Source organism: Diabrotica undecimpunctata, chromosome 1 (genome assembly GCF_040954645.1).
Source record: "Diabrotica undecimpunctata isolate CICGRU chromosome 1, icDiaUnde3, whole genome shotgun sequence".
NCBI classification, from domain to species: Eukaryota; Metazoa; Arthropoda; class Insecta; order Coleoptera; family Chrysomelidae; genus Diabrotica; species Diabrotica undecimpunctata.
The window spans coordinates 185,110,451-185,130,398 of record NC_092803.1 but is presented as its reverse complement, the minus strand read 5'-3'; the positions used below and the strand labels follow the sequence as shown (position 1 = coordinate 185,130,398).

At 33.1% G+C, this 19,948-nt stretch overlaps 1 protein-coding gene across 4 annotated transcripts in view; it reads left to right on the top strand.

The window, feature by feature from the left end:
• Positions 1-18,654, top strand: part of LOC140432695 (ATP-binding cassette sub-family C member 4-like) — a 72,338-nt gene extending 53,684 nt beyond the window's left edge. For all 4 annotated transcript variants that reach the window (XM_072520754.1, XM_072520753.1, XM_072520756.1 and 1 more), the window contains exons 4-13: positions 2,094-2,524; positions 3,013-3,169; positions 4,912-5,174; positions 6,569-6,893; positions 7,579-7,760; positions 9,364-9,832; positions 11,561-11,918; positions 15,495-15,645; positions 16,819-17,049; positions 17,168-18,654. In XM_072520754.1, the coding sequence (XP_072376855.1) occupies positions 2,094-2,524; positions 3,013-3,169; positions 4,912-5,174; positions 6,569-6,893; positions 7,579-7,760; positions 9,364-9,832; positions 11,561-11,918; positions 15,495-15,645; positions 16,819-17,049; positions 17,168-18,087 (3,487 nt within the window). In that variant the 3' untranslated portion in view covers positions 18,088-18,654. The remainder of the gene's footprint in view (positions 1-2,093; positions 2,525-3,012; positions 3,170-4,911; positions 5,175-6,568; positions 6,894-7,578; positions 7,761-9,363; positions 9,833-11,560; positions 11,919-15,494; positions 15,646-16,818; positions 17,050-17,167) is intronic.
• Positions 18,655-19,948: the final 1,294 nt, after the last annotated feature.

The window sequence follows — 19,948 nt, the reverse complement described above, 5'->3', positions numbered from 1 at the left end:
TATTCACGATTTTGTGTTCTTTGTTGCCAATTTTTGCTGATAGGCCTGATATCGTTAGCCCAACGTGTAGGTGGTCTTCTTCTACTACGTTTGTCTGCTATTGGCCTTCAATTTGTAATTTTGCTCGTTCATCGTGAGTCGTGCATTCTCGCTACATGGCCTACCCAGTTCCATTTCAATTCCGCTATGCGTTCCACAACATCAGCAATACTCGTCCTTCTTCGCAGTTCTTCGTTTCTTATTAGATCCCGCAACGTCACTGTCAGCATAGATCGTTCCATTCGTCTCTGTGTCCCAATTTAGAAGTCATAGTCTTGGTTAGAGTCATAGTTTTCGCCCCATAGGTCATGACGGGTAATACGCATTGGTCAATTACTTTTCTTTTGAGGCTAATTGGTAATTTGGTCCTAAATGTATCTCGAAGTTTTCCAAAGGCTGCCCAAACTAAAGTAATTTGGTTATTCCTGCTGATTCTCATAAAGCATAAATGATCCACCGTCACAGTTCTCAGAAAGAGACGAAGAAAAAATATGTACCCAGCAGCCATAGCGGAGGTTATGACCGGATAATTGCGAAACTCATTGACAGCTTTAAGGCTTTGGACAAGATAAACAACACTTTTGGATTTTAAATGAAGTTTTTTATTATTTCTAAAAAAGGAATTGGTTATTTCTTTAAGCTTTTTATGAAAATTTAAGGAGGTCATGTTTTAAAAGTAGCAGTTCTTATTCTTCGCTCGCAGTTTTCAACTATCCATCTATTTTTTGTCCATTTTATTTTCCTTTTAATTCTTCTATTAATCATTTTATATTCTTTTTCAATCCATTTCACATTTATCATGTCTAGAATTTCATTTTTAATCCAGAGGATTCATACTCTTTTTTGACATCTATTTAGACCTTCTTCTTCTTAAAGTGCCTATCCGTTCCGGATGTTGGCGATCATCACGGCTATCTTTACTTCATTTATTGCAGCGCGGAACAGTTCAGTGGTAGTCGTGTTATACCACTTTCGTAAATTTTGAAGCCAGGAAATGCGTCTTCTTCCCGGTCCTCTCTTACCATTTACTTTCCCTTGGAGAATCAGCTGGAGAAGACCGTAACGTTCTTGGTTTCTCATTACATGTCCTAGATATTCCAACTTTTTAGTTTTGACGGTCATGAGAATTTCACATTCTTTCCCCATTCTACGCAGGACCTCCACATTAGTAACTCTGTCAACCCAGGATATACGTAAGATGCGCCTATAACACCACATTTCGAAAGCTTCGAGCCGATTCATAGATGCAACAGTCAGTGTCCATGCTTCCATTCCGTAGAGCAGAACTGTGAATATAGTAGTAGCAGTTCAATAGACGGCATTTTGTTTTTAATGATATGTCTCGACTGTTGAAAATGGTTCTCATTCTAACGAATGCTGCTTTTGCTTTTATTATTCGCTGTTTAATTTCTGTTGAGTGGTCCCATTGGCTATTTAAATTGGTGCCTAAATATGTATATTGCTCGACTCTTTCGATATTCTGTTGGTTGATTGTAAGTTGAGCGTTTAGTATTGGTTTTTTACTAATTGTCATAAATTTGGTTTTCTTTATGTTAAGAGCTAGTCCGTATCTGTTGCTGACTTCTGTTATGCGATTTGTTAATATCTGTAAGTCATTCAGATTATCGGCAAAAACTATAGTGTCATCTGCATATCTAATGTTATTCAACCATTCACCGTTTATTAGTATTCCTTTCGCACAACCGTCTAAAGCTTCCTTAAATACCCATTCAGAATAAATGTTGAACAACAATGGAGACAAAATACAGCCCTGTCGTACTCCACGTTCTATTGCAATTTTATCAGTTAACTGGTCTTCTATTTTGATTTTGGCCGTTTGATTGTAGTAAATGTTTCTGATAATTCTAAGATCTTTGTTGTCAATTCCAATTTCTTGCATTAGAGTCATTAATTTGTCATGTTTTACTCTGTCAAATGCCTTCTGGTAATCTATAAAGCATCACTATTTAGACCAAACAATAAAATCTTGTGTCAATAAATGTTTATTTTATGTTACGGATCATACCTTCTAAAATACACTTTATACTTTTTAGCGTTGTTGACCCATGGGCGCTTAGTAAATTGGTGTCATTCTTCAAGCCTGGCCAAACGACGATTACAAAGAACGAAGCCTATTACTACGCAGCCTTAGTCTTAATCTTACATCTAGTTTATACCATCTACATTCACAACTACGTAATCTGGGTCCAACAACTTGGCGTTGAAGTGAAGACAGCGTTTTCGTCTTTACTGTACAGAAAAGCTCTTAAGTTAACACCTTCATCTGTATCAGAAATAACGCTAGGAAATATAGTGACTCTGATTACCAAGGATGTATATTCATTCCAGCAATCTGTGTGGATTGTGAACGATTTGTGGATCGCTATAGTGCAAACCTGTGTAATTTGTTTCCTATTGTATGCCAAAATAGGCGTGATATCTTTCGTGGGAATTGGGGTTATATTGAGCGTTCTGCCACTTCAAAGTAAGTAATAAACTATTTAATATATAATATAGAGTTTATAATTAATAATCATTATTCAAAATCATCTCTACATTACAAGCTATATTATAAGAATTTGCGATGTTGCAATTTCGGCTAAGGTAGACCAATTTGCTATGGACCGACCCGCCGATGATCAATAATTGGTCTATAAATTTTTTATTGGTATTGTTGGGGAGTATGCGATTAGACCACATTTTTTTGACGTAATCGTAGCAAGTGGTTCCACATAGTTTGGATTCACATGAAAAGTCAACAATAATGAACGCATAAAAATATATACAACTTTAATCTTTTGATTAAGATGATTTTTATAAGACAGGAAGTACGACATTCAATTTTACGATACTAACTGCACCTCCTTTAACATGTCTACAACGTTTTTGCCGTCTCAAAACTTATCGTACATCCTTTGTAACAATTATTAGAAATTATTATTTATTTCAACTAACAATACTATCTTCTTTTAGTTCTTCTTGGAAGATATGTAAGCAAACTCAGATTATCTGCTGAAAAGAAGACTGATCAACGATTACAAACCATTCAAGAAACTTTATCAAGCATTAGGATCATAAAAATGTATAAATGGGAAGAGTATTTTAGAGAGAAAATTAATCAGTCCAGACTGTAAGTATTTTTTTAAAGGTATCATCATCATCATCATCAACTAGCCTCTAACGTCCACTGCTGAACATAGGCCTCTCGCATGCTTTTCCACTTAGTCCGATTTTGCGCCATCTGAATCCAATTGGTAGTCACTCTTTTTATGTCATCTGTCGATCTCGTTGGGGGTCGACCTTTATTTCTGTTAGCTTATATTCGGGGTCTCCATTCCAAAATGTCTCCACAAGTCATCAACTGATCTTGCTACATGACCTGCCCAGTTCCACTTTAGTGTTGTTATCCTTTCAATAACGTTCAATAACGTCTGCTACTCCTGATCTTTTGCGTATAGTAGCATTGGGTATTCTATCACGTAGAGAAATCCCTAACATTATTCTCTCCATTGCCATTTCCGCAACTTGTAGTTTACTCACTGTTGTTCTTGTGGGTGTTAGGGTTTCTGCGCCGTAGGTCATCACTGGCAAAATACACTGATTAAATACTTTTCTTTTCAGACACATTGGAATCTTAGACCTAAGAATATCCTTCATCTTTCCAAAAGCAGCCCAAGTGAGGTTTATTCTTCTTTTCAGCTCGATTGTTTGGTTGTCTCGACTTATTCTGATCTCATGGCCCAAGTATTTATAGGAGTCAACTGGCTCAAATCTTTGTTTTCTACTGAGATGTTTTTGTTGTGGACTAAATTTGTCATAAATTGTGTCATAAATTGTGCAAAATTTATTTTAAGACCAACTCTTTTTGTAGCAGTTCTTGGAGCATTATCTGTGCCTGATCAAAGCTGTCTGCAATAAGAACGATATCATCTGCAAATTTAAGGTTATTTAAAAATTTTCCATTTACATTGATGCCCTTTTGGTTCCAATCTATTGTTTTACAAGCGTATTATAGCAACGTTGTAAATAATACAGGAGACATTTTGTCTCCTTGCCGAACGCCTCTTTCAATACGAAAGGTCCCAGTATCTTCATTAAGTTTTACACAGGCTGTAGCATGCTGATAGATGTATCTGATGAGGGATATGTATCGGTGATCTATTCTACATTGTGCTAGAGCTTGGAGCATTTCACTTTGATTGACCGTATCAAATGCTTTTTCAAAGTCGACAAAGACAAGTATCAGGGGTCTATTATATTCAATGGTTTTTTCACATATATGTATTTATATATATATGTGAAAGAAGACGGGAGAAATTCAATTCTTAATTTCTTAAATCGCTAATAACTGGTAACTGATAAAATGGCTCTCGAATTAATAGTTTTATTCAAAATTAGAAATTTATAGCAACATTCTGTGTCTTTCATTCTTACTAAGTATATGAACCACCTCAGTTGGTATCTTCTTTTTAGTGTTTGCATTTTGCTTATTATTGCGTTGCTTTGTTATTTTAATAAAATACTTCTTTCGCTTGCGTACGGTAATATTATTTTAATTATCATATTGCCGAGTGTAACTTTGTTTTCTTTAACATTTCTTTCCTTCTGATGATTTTATTATTTAGAAAGTAATACAGGGTGAGCTTACAATATATATTTGAATATTTTAAATGACAATAGGCTCAAATAATATTCAGTCAAAGACAAGGACAAGTCTATGTCCAAAAATAATCAGATGAGAATGTAAAGAAAAAAATTTTAAATAAAGAAAGTAGGAAAGAATTCGTCTAATGAAAAAAAAAATTCAAATACCTGAGCATTTCAATATATTCCAGTAAGTAGTAATATTTTTGAAGCTTTTGTTTATTTTAGAGCAGAAATAAACCGCATGCTCCTGGCCTTTTACTTGAAAATTGTTATCGTCATCCTAGGCATACTTTTCTCCAAAGTCGGATTTTATGTTTTGATAATATCTTGTATATGGATGGGCTATCCTATCGAGGCAGAACTGGTCTTTTACTTACTATCAATATTCAAGGACCTAAAACATTCATTGGGTGTTATTATACCTTACGGGATTGGAAGAGGAGCTGAGTTATATTCAGCAATTATAAGGATCAATAAAGTTATTAAAGGTAAGTGTTTATTTAATATATTTTATTTTATTTTGTATTAAATTTTTGAATTTTTTTTTTATTTCAACAGAGATTTTCTCTTCTTTATAAGATATACTGTGAAAAATAATTTCCTTTGCCACTCTTCTCTAAGGGGTTGACTTCTCTAATTACATTACTCTAAAGTTTATGCATTTAGCAAATTCCCATCTGTAAACATGAGCACGTGTTGATATTTGCCCTCTCATTCGTCAAGAGGCTATTAAATATAATTTATTGCCTTAAGCCAGACGGATTCTCACGTTACAGATCCAAACTTGCCAGTCTGTTTAAATTCAAATTGTAGCCTGTTGCTTTTTTATTCAAAATGCTTACTTTGTTATGTATCTCTTAGTTAATGAATATTTTATTTTAGTACATTTTCCTTCAACGGAATATTAAATTTTGCTCACAGTGATTAAATTTTAAGAAATTTTGACACTAATAGTTTCAAAAGTAAATATTTGTAAAAATCATATAATATACCTCAGTATGACCCTGTTTGGTTTTCACGTGCGTTTGTTGACAGATGGGAATATGTAAAACGAATGTAGTTTAGATGTTTTACCTTGGAATTTCCTAATACTGATCACCCTTACCGAAATATCGTCTTTATCTATCTACCACCATATATTTTTTGTCCTCTTCTCCTACTCGGTGCAGGCACCTGACACTCAGCAATTTGTCATTTGGTGATGATTATTTGACGTTGCACATGTCTTCCCATCATAATGGTACATTCATTTGTAATTATATCCATTTTTTTCATCATCCAAGCAGTTTTGTTTTTATAACATGAATTAGTTGAGTTGTGCTTCGCTTATTTTATCAGCTCATCTCTCAAAATACTACGCTAATACCATTGAATTGTTTAAGAGGCCAAATAAGGAGCTTAATAAGGAGCTTAGATCAAGAGAAAAGCATAGGATGCCGTTGAAATTATCGTTTACCTGGTGAAACATTGAGTGAGGATGAACCAAAGGCTATCCTTGATGAACCTACGTACATATCAACTAGTACATCAAATAGTCCAGCGGGTTAATTGGTTATCGATAGCTTTAGTACTTGTACTAGCTCATCTAGCAATTATCTTGAATCTAGGCTCTATTTCAACACAATGACGATATATCACGATTTGCTTGATTCCTTACTCTATCAAACTAATAAACATCGTATGTATTTACAACTTCTTGACTTCCTTTCTTCTAAAAACAAAGCCTCTTCACAAAGAACAAGTTCTCTATCAACCAGTAAATCCACTATAAATACCCTGAATTGACTTATGAAAGATATTTAAATGATTATCTCCTCAAAAGACATTACGTGAATTTTTAGATATAGAGAAATGAATTTTTTGTTAAGTAATTTTTTTTTAGGTGAAGAGCTACCACCAAAGATAGGATCTGACGCTCCAACTGCTAGCCCTGTAATAGAAGTTAAAGATGCAACGGTCCATATTAAAGATAAATGCATCCTAAAAGATATCACCTTAAGTATAAACTCTAGTAGTTTATTATTAGTTACAGGTAAAGTTGGATCTGGCAAAAGCTCTTTGTTAAAAATGCTTTTACAAGATTATCCAGTGACAGACGGACATTTATTGACATTTGGAAGAATATCATATGCATCACAGGATCCTTGGCTATTCCCATCTTCTATTAAGCAGAATATTTTGTTTGGAGAAAAATATAATGAAACCAGGTAAGTCACTGAATAATTATGTTTACCAAAAATAACTCTAATTCGGATGTCTAAGCTTAGTTTTCAGTTATAGGTAATTTGCTTCTATTTATTCTATTCGTATCTGAATTTGTGAACTTGTTCTAACTGGCTGTTATTTATTGCATTGCTTCCTTGCATTATTAACTCTCTCTATCTTTTGTAAACCTTCTAGTCTTTCTGCTATCAAAAAATTGTATCGTCTGCATACCTGATAATGTTAATATATTTACCGTTTATTTTTATACCAATGTCAGCATTGTCTAGTGATTGAAATGCATTCAGAGTACAAATTGAAGAGCAATGGAGACATGACACAGCCTTGTCGAACACCTGTTTGTATATGAACTAGTATGGTTGGAATATTTTTACGTTGCTTCTTCGTTCCAATAAGGGTTTTGTATTATGCGTAGGTTTTTTGTCTTAAATTGAATAACGTCAATTAAAGGGTTTAAATTGATATAATCTGCGTGGCAGAAATGAAGAAAAATATATTTAGATGGTTATGACACGTTTAATGCCGAAATGACATTAATCATAAAATACGAAAAATGGCATAGTTTCAAGTAAAAGGAGTATTAGATGATGATGATGATTTTGGAAGGGATGAAACAGAAGATTTTGGCTCTATTTAAATATTTATATAAAAGCATTGTTTTTTTTTTAGGTACAAAGAGGTAATAAAAGTATGTGCATTGGAATACGATTTAAGTTTGTTTGAAAAAGGAGACGAAACGATTGTGACCGATAAAGGATTAAATTTAAGTAAAGGACAACAGGCTAGAGTCAACTTGGCAAGAGCTATATACAAAGAAAGCGAAATATACTTACTGGATGATTCTCTAACAGGTATTGGTTAACTACGTGCTATGTTATTTTACTCGAAATTATAACCAAATCATTTGTTTTCACGTCTATTTGTAACAATTTCTAAGATAAATATTATATTTAAATAAGATTAAGCCACAACTGATGGTAATGAGAATTACATTTTTAACTAACTAATATTTGACGTTTCGATTTCCACTCCAGAAATCGTTTTCAAAAAAAGCTTGTTTTAAAATTCTTTGAAAATGTATAACCTACACTTTTTTTTAATAGGCTATGTTTTTAAAATTGATGGTTGACTTACTTGACTTCGATCTTGGAGGCAATGACATGCGTATGGTAAAAAAATTCTGACGAAGGTGTTTTTTACCCTCAGAGTATCAAATTCTGACTGATTTGTACGTTTTTTTGCATTATGTGTATGTGTAATGCGTGTTTACGTAGATTATATGTTTGTGTATTGTGTGTTGCAAAAGCTGAAATTGAAATCCTCTCAATTCTTTAGCTTAATAATTTAAGTGGTTTCTTTTTATCTCGTGAACTGTTCACTAGCAAAAGTTGAGTATACGTCCAAACTGCTCATCTTATTGAGACCTTTCTTTTGACACACTCCATTTTAAGTGACAGCTACTATTTATTTTATTATAAGTTAACATAATAAACAACAAATAGTAATTTTTAGCTTAAAACTAGGTCAATTGACAGACTCTAAGACTGGTCTAACTTATTGAGATCAAAATGGTAAAGTAAAAAAAAATCAAGGTTCTGAGGAAGACGCAGAACCTTGTTCTGGGTCTTCCTCTTCTTATCTGACCAATGGGTCTATCAAGGTGAGTTTTTCTAGCTGGGTTATTTTGTTTGATCAGCATTAGATGCCCTTTCCACCTCAAACGTCCTATCTCAATATGTTTTACGTTATCTGGTTCCTGGTATATTCTATATAAGGTAAGTTCGAAGTTGTATCGTCTTCTCCACACTTCATTTTTATTCACTGCTCCATCTAATGCTAAAGTTAATATGTAAGTAAATATAACTGAGTATGTTGTGTATAGGAAAATTTATTCTGTTATTTGATACAATTCACAATATAACAATTTTCCTAGTCAACCTAAGTATTCGATAAAAAATTACTGTTTAACCATTATAATATTTTTAAATGTTTACAAATATAAAAGAGGATGTAGATCGTACTACCGCACCTAACAGATCCTAGGACATCCTAAGAAAATGCCGAAGAGAAAACGAAGACAAAAGTGATGAAGAATGAGAAGAGGGGTTTATATCTGGGCGAAAAGGGACTTACGAAGCGGCCTTGTGTCGCGTGAATGAACTTCTAGAATAAATAGAGGATCAAGATGAAGTGCGACTCGCTGAAAATCTTATGCTACTGAAAGTGCAATAAAGAATTCAGAAATACGTTATCACATCAAGAAGCAGAAGTAACATACTAAAAACTTTAAATGAAACTAAATATTTATTTGACTTCCTTTCGTTACCCGCAGCAAACGTGTGAATTAAACGAAATTTAGACTGTTCATTATTATTGCTAAATTATTATCAAATATATTCTGAATATATTGAATTCTTGATGAAACACTCTATACATATTTACTATTTATTTCAGCTCTCGATGCTCATGTTCAAGATTACATTTTCAACGAATGTGTCAAATCATATCTAAAAGACAAAATCTGTATTCTAGTATCTCAAACAGCTAACCATATTCAGGAAGCTGATATCGTTATAATAATGAATGAAGGTTTGATAAAATATAATGGAAAACCGACAGAAAAAGTCATCAAACAAATAGAAGAAATAGTAGTCGAAGACGACGACTTAGAAAAAGAAGTACTTGAAGAAAATGAACCTAAGATGAACGGAGATGCCAAACAAAAACAACTTTTTGAGACAGAGCAGAATAGTGTAAAGTCAAATGTTTATAGTGAAGTTAATAAAAAGGGAGAAGTAGATTTTGATGTTTACAAGAAATATTTTAAATTTGGTGGTGGATTTTTATTAATCACTCTCAATGTGGTTTTGTTTGGATTGACGCAAGGAACAGAGAGTTACTCAGATAAATTGTTAACAAAATGGTAAGTGAATAATACTTATAATTTACTAAAGAATGGAAAAATGTCTATTCCAATATGGATTAAAAATATGCAATGTCATATACTAGCAGTGAGTAGACAGTACCTTATCTAAAAATTCATTAATTTTTGCTTTTTTTGTTTTTATTAGAGACAACTACTAATTGGAGATATACTTTGCAATTTTTAATCACAATTTTAGTATTTTGAGTTTTAATCAAGAGTTGTATGCTTTTATGATCAGTTTTTTCTAATGATACATTGGTTTTCGAGCTTATAAGTTGACGACTGAAATTATTTGTTTCTTTTGTTTCTTTTGCTATTATTGTAGATGTTATCAAAGACAATCTGACAATGGTAAAGATATTCTTTTAAACTGACTTGGCTTATTCCGACCGTTTCCGCATTATCTTCGAAATATCTAACTTAACCATCAATGAAAATCTAGCCAGAAATGTTCCAGGTCTCTGTATAACTCTACAAGCCAGTTCAAATCATCTTTTAATTTATTCTTTAACCAATTATTCTTGAGACCGATTTTGACCTACTAATTTCCTCTATTTTAATTGGTACGTGCGAATGGTAAGTTTAATAACAAGTGGTGCCAAGGAGCACTGTTGTAGTCTTGTTTTTTTTTGAGCATCCGGTAATAATAACTATTTAGCTTTCTTCTTCTTCTTCTTCTTCTCGTGCCACTCCTAAAAAGTTCAATCGAACTACACCCGAACCATTCACGTAGATTACGAAGCCACGATATTTTTCTTCTTCCCACACTTCTTTTGCCCTTAATTTTGCCCTGCATGATATTTCTTAAAAGTTCGTACTTTTCACATCTCACAATGTGCCCCAAGTATTCCATCTTTCTAGTTTTTATCTCATTTAGAATTTCGCATCTTTTGTCTAAAGTTTGGAGTACTTGCGTGTTAGTGACGCGGTCCATCCATGATATTCTGAGAATGCGCCTATAGCACCACATCTCGAAAGCTTCGATGTTTTTTGTGGTCAACTGTTTTAGTGTCCAAGCCTCTACTCCATACAACAGGGTAGAAAAGACATAACACCGCAGCATTCGTATTCGCATATATTTAGCTTTACCCTAGATCTATCAGAAGCAGTCGATTATCATCATCATCTGGCTTTTACAACCCTCCGTGGGTCCTAGTCCCCTCAAGAATTTCTCTCCAGTAGTCTCTATCCATTGCCTTTCTCAGCCAAGTACGTATTCCCATATTTCCCATGTCTCTCCACACTCCATTGTCATTTACTGCTACATAGATTCGCCTTAGTACTTTCTTTTCGAAACATCCTAATATGTTTTCATTATTTTTTGTTAGAGTCCAGGTCTCTGAACCATATGTTAGGACGGGGCGTGTTATTGTTTTGTAGAGTTTTATTTTTGTATTTCTCGATATAATTGTGGATTTAAGGAGGAGAGTAAGCCGCCCAAAATAGCATCTGTTGGCCGTGCATATTCTGCGGTTTATCTCTGCGGTAGTATTATTTTCAGTCTTAAGGAGCGTTCCCAGGTATACAAATTCGTTCGAAGGTATACAGATTCAAAGCAATCGATCTACACCAAAATTCATTCGACAAAACCTATCCAGGTTAACATTCACATCACTGTCAAACAATATTAACACAAATAAATTCTTTTCATGATACAAAAATCCACAGTAAACCCGATTTTGTTACTCGATATCCCTCTTCTGATTATTTCTTGATGCTTTTTAGGGTGGACGAAAAACAAGTCGTTCTGGACATTCAAAAAAACATAACCCAACTAAACCTCGCATCATCACAACAAACACAAGACCTGGCTGAAGCAGAGGCAACTGAGAAATTCACTATAAGACTTTATTCCATAATGATATTAGCTACAACACTTTTAGGTTTGCTAAAGTCCTATACAATTTTCGACTTCTGTAGAAGGGCATCGATCAACATACATAAGGCAATGGTAACTTGCATTACTTATGCTGTTATGGTGTTTTTTGACACTCATTTTATTGGGAATGTGCTCAATAGATTTTCACAGGATATGACAAATATTGATGAGCATATACTGAACATATTTAGCGAATGTATAAGGGTATGTATAAACAGATTTTTAATTATCAAAATATTTAACAATGTATAGATATCATCAGGCAACGTGATTTTTGGACTTGATTATTTAAAAGAGTAAAACATTTACCACTAGTTCGGCGTTGTCCGGTAATTCTCTTACAATAGCGTGATCAGATCATATATATTTAAATAAACTTCTGAACAATATTTTAGTTTTATTTTAAAGCTATTTTCTTGTGGCATTTTAAAGTAATTACTATTTTATTGGGAATAAGCCACAATTTAAGGTTAAAATAAGTTTGTTGACGTTTCAATTTCCACTTCGGAAATCGTTTTCATTATACAAACAATAATAAATAAAACTAATTTGGTTTTTTTATAAATATAAATATTTTAATGAAACGAAATATTTTAGTTTCATGAAAAAAACTATGTTCTAAAGGATGTTTCAGTCTTAAGTTTATCATATAAAGCGCTTTATCATGTAGGGTTTGCCAATTTTTGTAAAAAAGCAGTAAAGTTATTATTTACTAAAATAAATTATATTATTAAAACAATTTTAGTACCGTAATATGCATTTTCGTTACTAATCGCCACTCCTTTCTATTTTGGCAGTCTGCTTCCTTAAGATTTCTTTCAGACATCGTTCTGGCGATGCCCTTCATCCATGTTATTGCTGGTCTTTCTTGCTTCCGTTTCTCTTTAGGGGTTTGGTCTAATATATTTTTGGGGATTCTGCCTTCGTCCATTCGTCTGGCGTGTCCATACAATACAAGTTGCTGTTTTTCTATGTCTTCTATAATACCTCTTTTTTAATCCCATTTGTCTTCTAATATCGTCATTTCTTATAGTGTTCTTTTGACCTATATATTTAAAATACTGTTAATATTGTATTCTAGATCCATCTCATTGTATCTTCTTTTAATTTTATTTGCCAAAAAACCGAATTCGAGTATCACTTGTCTTCGTTTCACTATCTGGTCTTTTACATTTTTTTCATTTCATCCTTTACTAGTTAGCTTAATTCTTAAGTATACGTATTTGTTGCAACTTTCAGTTTTTTTCTGGTCCAGGTCCAGTTTTTCCGTAGCTTTTTCCCTTTCTATTCATAGATACTGTGTTTTTTTTTTTTTTCATCCTCCTTTCAACCTCCAGATCCCACTTTTATATTCTTTCACAAGTTTCCTTAACATACATTCTAAATTTTCCTTATCTTATGTAATAACAATTTGATCATCTGCGTAATGTGATTTGGTATTGTGTTTGATATTTAGTCGCTATGAAATCAAACCGGCATAAGTGCAAAAAATCGATTTTTGAGATTAGTATCAAAAAAGTTCTCTTTTGTCTATTTTAATGTCAAATCGCTACAAAATTTGGTTAAAACAAGTCCATCATATGGGGTTAAGCCAGTTTGCATAATGTTGGAGTCGCCACTTTGCCTAACAGAATACACATCTTAAACTTTAAAGTGACAGGTGATGCGTTATGTAGATTTATCATAGTAATAATATGTTCATTTTTTTATCTCTATTCAAACATACGCGCCACTGACTAGAAAGCTTTATATTTTTACCTGTTAAAGTAGGAGCCAGCTTTTGGCGCGAACCACTTCACTTTGCTCTCAACATCACACCAAGTCGGTCGCTATTTTGTATCGTCGGTTTTTAATTACTGTAATTTATAAAGTACGTAATAAAAGTGTATCAACCCTTACAATTTTCTTCAATGCCTTTTCTCATCATCTAGAACTAACTTTTTGGCAGATAATCCGGTTTACGTTTAATATTAATTAATTTTGTTACGGCATCACTTAAAACCAGCATATAAGCCAAAATGTTTGTTTTCTGTTAAACTGTCTCCCAAAAAATAATTTGAATGTGAAATAAAACGGAATGTGTTGTCAATAATTCAGTTTTAATGATTAAAACATAATTTTAAGCGGTGTCTTAGAAGATATGCCGGTTTATTCTATCCTTATTTAGTAGCATAATTTGGAAGATACGTCGATTAATTTTGAGAGATGCGCCATTAAAACGCATACATTTACACAGGCGACTGAGTGTAAAAATGAAACTCAAGCCTGAAATGAAAGGAAGTTGGATAAAGAACTCGTGAATAGTGCAAAAGTTTACATAGAAAAAATTTTAAGGATTCCCGAAATAGGCCTGAAAGTTCACGGGAGTATATTAGTGGTGCCAAATCCATCGCCGTACTTCACAGGGATTAAATGAAAGAAAGAAAGGAGCCAAACCTGCCAGAGGTCAACTACTGCCAATACCGATCTATTTCTTAATCATACAGACAAAATTTCTACAAAACCAAAAAGTGCCAATGCAAAGTTTGTTCAATTTACAATAATACAGAAAATATTCGTATCGAATATGTAAATCATGTTTTGGAAAAAGTCTTGTCCAGGCAAGAAAAGGAGAATGACATGCAAAGAACTGATTCTACTATGTTTGTAGGCTACGGAACTTAAAGGCTACAAAATTCTACAATGATACAGCTAGGATGAATCAAAAGGAAAAAAAGGGGTCACAGAAATTGTAAGCAGTGTGCTCAAATATATGCCTTACGTAAATGACAAATCTGACAGTGCGATTGACGTACTACTTGATATTGACAACTGTTGCGGGCAGCAAAAACCATTACATAAGGGCCATGTACAAATATGCGGTTACAACATTGAGGAACATATTCTACTGAGGAACTACATACTCAATCAAAGAGAAAGTTAACAGAGTATTCCTTAGCGAAACAATACACTTGCCATCCCAGTATGCAATGATAATGAAATGTGCAAAAGAATTGCAAAACTTACCAAGAGCACAAGTTGAGAGCTGAGAGTTGAGAACGACTTTTTCTAAAGTAATGAAAGGCGATAACACTTTTTACATCAAAACATCGTACGTATTGCACGTTTGGGAGTAGGTGAAGAAATGAAATCAATATTGATATTTAAAAAATTTTAAGTGCAGTAACTTTCTTGATTATAACTTCCTTTTAATTTGTTTTTACTTGCCTGTTGTACGTTCCTTATAGTGTTATAACTGTGGCTTAAATGTTAAGAGTAATCATATTTTGATAGAAAAGGCGGAAAGCTTGGGTTCGTTTGCAAAAATATTCCCATTAGATTTTTTTGCATAATCACTTTCATGAGATACCCCAAAATAAGGTTGAAGAAGTCGCCCAGGCGAAAAGTTGTTTAAATTTATTTAAACAATTTTTAGGTCTCTTGTAATTTTTCTCTAAACTAGATCGTTTTCGTGTTATAAACGATTTAAAACTGAAAAAAATGCAAAATTACGATTTTTAATGCCCAAAAACTCAAGTAAAAAATATTATTTTTGAATTCACCAAAGACCTAAATTCAAGTTCAAACCTTGTTTTATCATTTTCCTATAAGTATTTTGGGCCTATTGCATTTTAACACCTTATTTTCTGATCGTTAGACAGGACGGGCGCTCAGACTGCGGCGTGTATAAGAGAGAGAAACAAGATCTATGACACAAATTTTTGCTGGTCTGAATTCTCATGCGCGGTTCATTAATATTGTAAAAATATTATAAAAATATGTATTTCGTTTGTTTTTCAGGTAACTTTCGCTGTAGCTGGAATTGTACTGTTAATCTCGTTTGTAAATCCCTATTTCCTCATTTTTGCTTTGGTGTTTTTCTCATCATTGATTTTTATACGGAAATTATATTTACCAGCTGGACGGAGTTTGAAAAGATTGGAGGCTGCAAGTAAGTAAAAATATAGTTATTGTTTATTTTCTATAAAATTTTTCTTCTAATGAGGCGTTTCTTTTCTTTTCTGGAAGGCGACATGAAACCTAATAGCGACAGCAAATCCTTCCGAAGCTGTCTTTCTATGTCGAAGGTTCATTTGTAGAACTTTGATTGGGACAATGTCTGCGACCGAAGTCGTCTCTCTATTAATTCCCTTTTTATTTTAAAATAAGATTTATGCAAACTTGCACTGGATACGTGAATCTAACATTAGGACTTTAGAGTAATTACTATTTAGATGGGAGTAAGTCACAGTTGAAGTTTAAAATAAGTTTCTCGAACGATTTCCGAAGTGGAAATTGAAACGTCAATAAACTTATTTTAAACTTCAATTATGGCTTATTCCCATTAAAATAGTAATTACTTTAAAATGCCACAAGAAAATAGTCTCAGAATAATATTATGGCCTTTAGAACTAAATCAGATCAATATATGCAAAAATATTCAAGCGGCCATGGGGACTCTTTCTCTAAGATAGTGTTGGAAATGCCACAAACAATTTGAGACTCTGGTGGAATGTAACAGTGTTACACTGGTATGGGTTTTAGGTCGCCGGGGATTATGCGACAATAAAAGAGCTAACGAATTTGCCAGAAGAGCATTATCTACAAAATACTTCGGCCCAGAACCGTCTAAAAACAACCGTCCGCGACCAAAAAAAGCCTGGGTTAGAACACGATGTAACATTTAACCTTATCTTTCTTAACTGTGAGTTACTAGACGCCTAGAGACTACCAAGTGACTCCAAAAACATATGGTACACGGCTATACTGTTACCTAACAAATGCCGTGTACACTTATTTTTTACAACTACAGATAATCACCGCCTACACAAATTCTTATGACATTCAAGCGGCAATTATACAAGGCTCGTTCTCTAAAGAATTATAATTGATAATATCCAAAATAATTTGTAATAATAATTTAACTAATTAATTATCATCATCATCATTTTGGCTTTACAACCCTGTGTGGGTCCTGGCCTCCCCAGGAATTTTTCTCCAGTCGTCCCTATCCATCGCCTTCCTCCGCACTAATTAATTATTCAATAATTTAATAATAATTTTGTATTAATTTAACTACTAATAAATCAATTTTTGCACATTCTGATCAAAATACTTTTTTTAGCACGAAGCCCAATGATTGGACATCTAAACGCCTCATTGGAGGGCCTGACTACCATACGAGCGTACAAAGCACAGGGAATTCTCACTAGAGAATATGACAGACACCAGGATGTATTCACATCTGCTCATTATACCGCACTATGTTCCATGAGAGCTTTTGGATTTATCATGGATTTCCTTTGCTCCATATTTATCATACTAGTTGTATTTACCTTCATATTTTTTGACACAGGTAAACAAATTTTACATAGATAAAAACACGAGTTCGTCACCAAAAGTTTTTACTCAACATCAAAAACTTGAACAAATCAGATATAAAGCTAATTAATTTTTATTCTCTTTAATTGTAGGTACCAGTGCAGGAAATGTTGGTCTTACCCTTACTCAAATCTTCATGTTAGCAGGTCTAGTACAATGGGGAGTACGCACGTGGGCGGACCTAGAAAACTTAATGACATCAGTTGAAAGACTTTTAGAATACACAGAAATACCTTCGGAACCAAAAGAAGGTTCTGAAGTGGAAAATTGGCCTAAACAAGGGGCAATAGTGTACGAAAATGTGTCATTGACATACAACAATTCCGAAACTGTATTAAAAAATTTAAATTTCAAAGTAGAACCAAATGAAAAAATTGGCATATGTGGTAGGACTGGAGCTGGTAAATCATCAATCATTTCAACGATATTTAGGCTTTATGAACCAGAAGGAAAAATAATAATAGACGGCGTGAACATCCAAACATTAAGCCTGACCTTCTTAAGAAAGAAACTAGCCATTATTCCACAAGATCCGGTTCTATTCACAGGAACCGTTCGTTCCAATTTAGACCCTATGGATGAGTTTAAAGACGAAGAGCTGTGGAAGGTTATAGAGGAAGTGAACATGAAGCAACTAGTTCCTAGTTTAGGCGTAAAGATAACTAACAGTGGTGGTTCTAATTTCAGTTCTGGTGAAAAACAGTTGATTTGTTTAGCGAGAGCTATCTTAAGAAAAACTAAAATTATAGTTTTAGACGAAGCCACTGCAAACATGGATCATGAAACTGATATGCTGCTACATAATACGATAAAGAAAAATTTCACGGGTTGCACTTTGCTAACGATTGCTCATAGGCTACATAGTATTCTAGAATGTGATAAAGTGATGGTTTTAGATAAAGGACAAATCAAAGAGTTCGATACACCTATGAATCTGTTGAAAAATACTGCCGGTATCTTCTATAAGATGGTCGAACAAGCTGGACTGTTGAATCATTTAAAAACTGAATAGTTTTATATTCAATTTAAAAAGCAAATGTGAAAATACACGAGTAGCCAAAAGAAAACACGCACCACTGAAGTTTTGTAATTACTTGCATTTGTTCCGAACCAAATATCGAACTTTTCCATGCATTTCCAATTGCAATAGACAGTATTTTTAACTTAACATATTTGTTGATACTCATTTTATTTCAAGCAATTTATTTGCATTTTGTTCCACTTTTGTTTATAGTATTGCTTGATTGGTAACTAGTTCAGTCAAGAAAAAAGTTTAAAATGCAATCGTTAAGAAAGAACAAGGAATATTATATAATGGCCAATAAAAAATTTACAATAAAATATACCAATGAAGTGAATATACTGTACGCCGGAGTCATCCAAATCATGTAAAACGTGCAAAAGTTTTTACATACTGTACTTTAATAGTAATTTCGATGCTCGGAGCAAAAAATGATACATTATTGCTCGAGAATAATAGTTACAACACTATAATTACTAGAGAGCAATAATTTCACTTTTTGTTCGAAATATACACATTATACAATCACTTAATAAAATAAAACTATATCTAATTTAATTTGTTTATAACTATTTATAATACATAAATAGAGCATAATCATCATCAGCCGTTTTGAGTCCACTGCTGGACATAGGCCTCCCGTAAATAATTCAAATGCATTATATCAATAATAGAGCATAAGACGAAAATAAAATATGCATGCACGAAAAGGAAGTTAAAAGGCGAAGAAAAAAATATTTTGACAGGTTATTAGACAAAATAGTTGATATTAAATAAAATCAGTCAGTGACTCCAATGTTGATCAAAATAATATACGATGATGTCGGATAAATACTACAAAAAACATAAAAAAATATAACAATTATAATATACAAAGTAGACCGATTGATGAATTAACCGAGAAGAGGAATCTACAATTTGCATATCACAACTTTTCAATCCACCACTGTAAATATCCTTCGCGAATTGGTTTCTAATACTCACAAATACGAGTAAATAAATAAAGCAAAAAGGTGCAGGGCTCCTGCAATCCCTTTATACAATTAAAAATAAATCTCTCCTATCAGAAAATAATAATTAAAAAAATAATTATATATAGAACGTTACAACATCATCTAATGACAATCATATCAATCTTTAAAAATTGAATGACCATTACAAATAAGATGATCACATTGGACGTTGAAGTTATTATGAATGTTTTAGTTTTAAATACATATTTAGGTTCGATATTATAAAGCAATGGGACAATTAATAAATATATTTGCATTCAATACAGTTCATCATAATCAGTCATCATCATAATAATCATCATCAATCCTGGAACTAAAAACCGTGGTGGGTTTTGGTATCTTTCACAATTTGTTCTCAGCCTCACCTCATCCCCAGAACTCACCACCAACTGACTTGCAACACTCTCAAATCCGCCGCGTATTGTCCCCCTTGGTCTAATGGAGGAGTATACTACCTAGGAAGTTTGGTGAAAGAAGAATAGACCTTGCATACAATTATTATAACTCTATGCAGAAGGTATAATCTTCGAATAGTATTAATCATTATAAGGCAGATCTAATCGTTCCCTACGTCTTCAAACTGTTGTCACGTCTGGTATTGTCGTTACATAAGAAAGAGTAACTTAAAATAATTTTGTCTGATTACCAAAAAGGTTTCTTTGTTAAGTGATTGTAGAAAACCTAATATATTTAAAGATTTTTGTATATAAAAGATTTACTAATAAATATTTATTTTTTATCTACTGCAAAAATAAATTTTAATTTCCTCTTCCTTTCTCTGTATTCCTCATATATTAATTAGCTAACTTTTGCTTTGTGACTTAAGTCGATTTTGTTTA